At 53.4% G+C, this 6795-nt stretch overlaps 1 protein-coding gene across 1 annotated transcript; it reads left to right on the top strand.

The window, feature by feature from the left end:
- Nucleotides 1-2859: 2859 nt before the first annotated feature.
- Nucleotides 2860-6521, top strand: LOC136477163 (fasciclin-like arabinogalactan protein 16). The gene is made up of 2 exons (XM_066475257.1): nucleotides 2860-4454; nucleotides 6076-6521. Exons 1-2 carry the CDS (start codon nucleotides 3101-3103, stop codon nucleotides 6147-6149), a joined length of 1428 nt encoding a protein of 475 aa, XP_066331354.1. The 5' UTR covers nucleotides 2860-3100; the 3' UTR covers nucleotides 6150-6521.
- The last annotated feature ends 274 nt before the right edge of the window (nucleotides 6522-6795 follow it).

The raw sequence follows: 6795 nt of genomic DNA, 5'->3' as shown, positions 1-6795 counted from the left end.
AGCTGTAGGTTTATGTTAGACCGTGGATCAGCCACCGATCATTGGCCTAGCTAGCTTAGCCTAGTAATCATGGAGGGGCAATGGGGCATTAGTTATATATATAGGTGGGTTGTCTTTCTCCGAGGGACGTTTAACTACTCAAATGCATGATATATCTAATCTTCTATTCTCCTTCTCCGCATCTGACGCACGAGAAAGTAAGGAGACCACACAGAGCTTGTATGTGCTGCATCTGCAATTCCGCATGCAATAAAACAACACCCATAGTGCCACACAGGCAGCTCATTGCTCTGCATCATTGGCCTTAGCATGCTCCTCAGTCCTCAGCCTTCATTGACTTGTTGCCTTGTTGGTATCGCAACTTGCAGGTAAACGAGGGCAAGTAGTAGAGAGACCAGTGGTTAGGGCGTCTTAATTACCCCGTGGCGAAATGCACATGCCGCAGCAAAAAGCTCTTGCAGTCTTCTTTGACCTCAACAATAAAAGAAGATGATAACATACTCTAGCATGGAAAAGAAGCTCGTCCCTCCTTGATCCGGGCTCTGCTGGCAACCTGCACCTACCGAGACCCATTTGTTTTTCACGAGAGGAATCGGAACGCACTCGATCACTTGCTCCATGTTCGCTTAAGCTATTTTTCAGTCATGAAACAGTATTTTTCTCTCACAATATATCAAAATAAGCATTAGCATAAACCAAATTTTAGCATAAACGAACAAGGCGTTGGTCATTTTCTTTTTGAGCCCCGGCCGGAAGCAGTAGCACAGACGGAGGAGTGGAGGACGGCCAGGCCAGGCCACGGCCAGGGTCTAGCAAAGCAAGCAAACCGAGTCCGTTTTACTTGGGAGACATGCTATGCAACGTATTTTAGCCCCCCTGCAGCAGAGTGAACTCAGCATGTAAGTACTGCTAGAATCATTCATACTGTCACGTAATCTGGCGGTTAAATACGGACATGTCACACGTACAAGCTGCGAATAAACTTTTGACCGCAGGCTTTTCAGCCCAAAATCTCATACGCCGACCAATGCACACAGGAATCCGTGTCGACCGTAGAATGCCCCCCAATCCGCAAGGGGCTCAAAAAGCTTGGCGGGCACCGTGAAAAGCGCCCGAAACCGGCATAAATGGTCGCGCGCGGAGGCGAAAACCGCGGACATCCGCGGCGTCGCCGCGCTCGCCCGCCCGCCGCCTGCCGCCGCCTGGGGCCCTCGGTCTCGGCCACCTGGCTGCCTCTCCCGCCTCGTCGCCCGCAGCGAGACACGGACGAACACGGGCATGGCCCGGCCCCGACGGCCCGACCGCACCATTGCGTCCCGCCTTTTTCCTGCTTACGCACACGCGAACCTTGTGTGCGTGGCCGCCGCTGCGCACACCGACACTTCCCTCCGCCACCCCCCTCCGGCCCCGCATGCCAGCCTGTGCCCTCGCGCTGCCCCCACCCACCACACCGCGTCTCACGTCTCTCTCTCCTTCCGTCCAGACTTTGGCATTTTACCCATCGTTAAAAACGGGTTTGGCAGTTTTATCATTTCTCAAAGTGGTTTCGCTCGTTTGCCATTATGAAACTGATGTAACCCACTGAAATACATTTTAAATAGTTTTAATCCGTGAAAAAAAAGAAGACACCTCCTTCCACTTCTACCCCTGTCTCCTGTTATTTTCACCGAAACGGATCGAACACAAAACGGATCGGCTCCTCCATCCCCAGCGGCATCAGCCGGCAGAGGCCTTCCCCACGCCGCCCACACCGTGCCTGATTGCATCGGTGACTAACGAAGCCCACACCGATGCGGCCATCTGGAGCTCGAACGCAAGAACAGAACGAACACGAGCGCACGAACAGAGAAGGGGCGAGCACAAAAATCGATGAAACCGGTCGAAATCAAAACGAATTGCTCCCAAACATTGCACAGACCATCACAAGGGAGTTGGTGAGCATACTCTAAGAGATCATCGCCCAATTTCAGCTTAAACTCTAGCAAATGCAAGATTTGGGGCAAGAACGAGGTTTTCACCCTAAACCGAAAATTGGATCGATCTACGAGCCTGTACCAAATTAGTTGAATCACTTGGGGGATTTGATCGGCACATATCCTTGCTCGAATCGACTAAAAAAGAACGAACAAAAACGCCCTTAAATCGACCAATTGAAGGACGAACAGGAGAGGAGAAAAACACACAGAAAACACAAGAACGCAGAGCTGTGAAAATAAAATCACAAATCTCTTGAATCCTAGCGCGGACATCAGGGTCGCGGCCGATGGGAGCGCGGCTCGTCGGGGTGCAGACTGTCGGAGGGGCGGCCACAGTGGCACAGCCCACCGGGGCCAGCGAGGGTTGCCACCGAGGCCAGCCGGAGCCGCGAGGACCGCCGCCGGGGCCGGCGAGACGCCGCGGCCGCCAGGGCGCTGCCCGCTGGGGGGCGCAGCCGTCGGAGCGCGGCTCGCCGGGGGGGCGCGGTCGCCAGGGGGCGCGGCTGTCGGGGACACGAGATAGGGCACTGGAGGGGAGCAGGCCTCTGCCGGCTGATGCCGCTGGGATGGAGGAGAGGGCCGATCCGTTTTGTGTTCGATCCGTTTCGATGACAGACAAGGGCAGAAGTAGAAGGAGGTGTCTTTTTTTTCCCACGAATTAAAATTATTCAAAATATATTTCAGCAGGTTAGACTAGTTTTATAATGACAAAGATGATAATGCGAAACCCGTTTTTGACCATGGATGAAATGTCAAAGTCTCCCTTCCGTCGGCTCGGTTGGCTGGCTCTGGCTCTGCTTCCCCCACCTCTCTCTCTCTCTCTCTCCTCACTTATAAGCAAGCTCTCTCACACACACCTCACCCTCCTTTCTCTCTCTACATACAAAGTGGAAAAACAGCACGCCCAAAAGAAAGGCTCACACCACCCACCTCCATTTAGCTTAGCCTACTACTCCATCCTCTCGCTGTCTTCCCCAGCCAACAAATCGACCTAGCTGGGAACAAGAGAGAGGGCTAGAGCGCAGAGGAGGGCAGCGCAACACGCACCACCGAGCTCCGAGCAGCGGCGGCGGAGGAGGAGGAGGCAGAGCAATCCGCAGGGAGCAGAGGCCGCGCGCGCAGGCATGGGCGCGCCGGTGCACGGCGCCCTTGTCTTGTTCCTCCTGCTCCTGGCGGGGGCGGAGGCGGCGGCCGAGGAGACGGCGCCGCAGGAACCCACATTGCCCGCCGCCGGCTCCGGCTCCGGCGCTGCCGGCTCTGCCGGCGTGGCGGCGGCGGCGGTCGGGGTCAACTCCAACTCCGTGCTGGTGGCGCTGCTGGACTCGCACTACACGGAGCTGGCGGAGCTGGTGGAGAAGGCGCTGCTCCTGCAGACGCTGGAGGACGCCGTCGGGAAGCACAACGTCACCATCTTCGCGCCGCGGAACGAGGCGCTGGAGCGGGACCTCGACCCGGAGTTCAAGCGCTTCCTGCTGGAGCCGCGCAACCTCAAGTCGCTCCAGGCGCTGCTGCTCTACCACGTCCTCCCCTCGCGCCTGCCTTCCAACGCCTGGCCCGCGGCCTCACACCCCACGCTCTCCGGCGAGGAGGTCGAGCTCGCCGCGGCAGGGACCGGCATGCGCGTCGGCCACGCCGCCGTCACGCGCCCGGACGCCGTGCTCAGGCCCGACGGGGTCATCCACGGCATCGAGCGCCTCCTCGTCCCGCGCTCCGTCCAGGAGGACTTCAACCGCCGCCGCAGCCTCGCCGCGATCTCGGCCGTGCTGCCCACGGGCGCGCCCGAGGTGGACCCCAGGACGCACCGCCTCAAGAAGCCCGCGTCGCCGGTTCCCCCCGGCGCGCCCCCCGTGCTCCCGATCTGGGACGCCATGGCGCCCGGGCCCTCCATCGCGCCCGCGCCCGCGCCGGGGCCGGGCTCCGGGAAGCACCACTTCGACGGGCACAGCCAGGTCAAGGACTTCATCCAGACGCTGCTCCTCTACGGCGGCTACAACGAGCTCGCCGACATCCTCGTCAACCTCACCTCCCTCGCCACCGAGATGGGCCGCCTCGTCTCCGAGGGCTACGTCCTCACCGTGCTCGCCCCCAACGACGAGGCCATGGCGCGCCTCACCACGGACCAGCTCAGCGAGCCGGGGTCGCCGGAGAACATCCTCTACTACCACATGATCCCGGAGTACCAGACCGAGGAGTCCATGTACAACGCCGTGCGCCGCTTCGGCAAGGTGCGCTACGACACGCTGCGGCTGCCGCACAAGGTGGTGGCGCGGGAGGCCGACGGCTCCGTCAAGTTCGGCCAGGGCGAGGGCTCCGCCTACCTCTTCGACCCGGACATCTACACCGACGGTAGGATCTCCGTGCAGGGCATTGACGCCGTGCTGTTCGCGCCGGATGACACCAAGGCCACACAGACCGCCGACCCGAACAGGAAGCCTCCTGCCATCGTCACCAACAAGAAGAAGATCAAGCTCCGGCGAGGTCAGTACCTACCTTCAGATCTGGACCTGGTCCTTTCCGTCCTGCTCGTATCATTACAGATTGCTCAAAAGTAGCCCACCACATTGTCCTTGTTTCAATAATAGCACCGAAATTTACAGCTCGTAATCTAGATTGGGGGAGGTTTGTAGATTAATTTTGCAACTGATTGTTAACATCAATCAACGCGAGCTGATCAGTTAGCGGTCAGAATGTTGTCGGTGAGGGTACCGGTGAGTGTTCCGATCCTAGCGGCCAGGATTAATAATTTATCAGTTGGTGGGTGATGAGTACCGGGTAGTAGAATAAAGACGAAGGCGTTGGCATAAAATAGAAGCAGCAATTAGGGTTCCTTACTATCCAATTGACATGGCCTTATTGGAGGGCGTATGGGACTGTCGGTGCCCGTTTGGACATTTTCTACCATGACTGTCTGTGAACCAACCAATATTACTGTAGTTTCGAAGGTTTTTTATATGATGTGTTACAAATGCTCAACATCTGTACTGGCCAACGTGTGACCACCGTGAAAACATGGATGTGAACTGAAACAATAGTGATGGTTGAGCATATATTGGTGGGTAGTTGCCTTCAGCATATGTTTGATGGCTGATGCCGTTCCTGGGACTGCAAGCAACACTACCCTTTAACCCATGACACATGAGCAACAATTTTGCCTTTTTGCAAAGCATGAAAGTCTCATGCCGAAGCCTCTGTCACGTCCTTCTTGTCATAGTTTCGGTGGAATAGTAGCTAAATAAATTAGTTATGCTTAGAGGTAGGGCAAGGCCAAATTGTGTGCCTTGTAGGGGAAAATAGCAATAGTTGGTAGTGTTCAGACTGAAGAAATTGATAACTGAACGAAATCAAAATCTGGCCTGTGTTAGGGAGGGAGAACCTCAAAAACATACATATAATAAGCTGAATTAAGCTCAGTTCAATCCAAGCCACTAAACCTCTGTAGGCCTTGGTTAGCATTTATCGTGAAATCAGATGGCTACTCAAGATTGGTAACTTGGGAGCAGGAATATACCAAAACCTTCTAGGAATGAGTCTGAAGGGCAGGGACCTAAAATTCACTGGGCCAGTTCTGCGCTGTTGAAACTGGGAAGATTCTCTTCCAGTTGCCCGTGCGTCATGATCTGGGATGGGAGATTGTTTCTCAATGATATTCTAGGATTGCAACATGGCAATGCTGATTGCATAATTTGATACGTTTAGTCTGTAGCTTTTTTTGGGTAATCTCCAGTCTCCACCCTGTATTTTCAGTTCCACGTGATTTTGATAGCAGACCCATCCCACCTTGCATAGATGTTTTTTCTTCGTTTCTGCTTGTAGCCTTCGAAGCCAAGTTACCATCGGCCAGGGTCATGTTCCTTAAGCATGAAAAAAATAGTATATATGTTTTAAAATCTGCAAGTTTTCTTTGGCATAAATATTTATTAGGCATCGGGTGCTGTCCTGCTGATTTGACAGGTTATCTGTTTACAGCATAATCTAGTGTTTATTCTTGCTACTTTCTACCAAAGTATTATTTCTTCTGTTGGGCACCATGTCGGTGTCATTATTTTCTTAACCATGCAGTTAGTCTCACGCTTTTGTTCCCCAACTAAACACCTTGCAGGCAAATTGTTAGAAGCAACGTGCCAAATGGCTGGGCTCTTCGGTCAGCGATCGCGATTCGCAAGCTGCCAGTAGACGGAGAAAGGATTTGGAACTCCATGATACCGAAAGACGAACGAACTGATGATGGGCTGGCGCTGGAGAGGGAGGAAGCCGCCCACATTATTATTTGTTTTTTTTCTTTTTTGTTTATTATGAGAATAATAATGAATGAATCAGGTGGGGGGATGTAAACTCGGTGGTTGTTGGTGTGTCCAGAAAAAGAAAGGAGAAAAAGAAAGGCAGAAAAAAAAATTGTCCATACATGAACAAGCCCAGGGTCGTCGTCTGTGTATAGGAAGGAATTAAAAACGTTTTGTTTTTCTGTTTTTTTTCCTGTCATTCTTTGCTTCTGTTCCCGTTTTGAAATGAGAATATCGGGTAAACACGCAATCATTCTTACTATTATTCATTTTTCCTTCTTTTTTTAATATATATATTTTTCGTGAGGATATTTGTCGCATTCGTCGGGATCAATCTTTGTAAGATTGTGATTGCGAGGCTGTGTGATGTGTGTCTGGGTGTACCTGCGTTGCACTTGCAAGAGTCGTGACAGTGGGGAGGAATCTTCTGGAGAACATGACGGGTCTGGTGAACAATAAACCAGGGATGCTCCAACTCAGAAGCTGCTGGTGCTATTAATCAAGCAGGCGACAGCTAATGCCGGATGGCTTTGCATGAT

The sequence above is a fragment of the Miscanthus floridulus genome, chromosome 1 (genome assembly GCF_019320115.1).
Source record: "Miscanthus floridulus cultivar M001 chromosome 1, ASM1932011v1, whole genome shotgun sequence".
NCBI lineage: Eukaryota > Viridiplantae > Streptophyta > Magnoliopsida > Poales > Poaceae > Miscanthus > Miscanthus floridulus.
Note: the sequence above shows the minus strand (reverse complement) of the source record. Positions and strands in the feature narration are given on the sequence as shown.

Coding starts and splice junctions, on each gene's coding strand:
- LOC136477163 (XM_066475257.1), top strand. CDS start 3,101: ATGGGCGCGCCGGTGCACGGCGCCCTTGTCTTGTTCCTCCTGCTCCTG. Junction 4,455..6,075: donor GAAGATCAAGCTCCGGCGAG/GTCAGTACCTAC, acceptor AACACCTTGCAG/GCAAATTGTTAGAAGCAACG.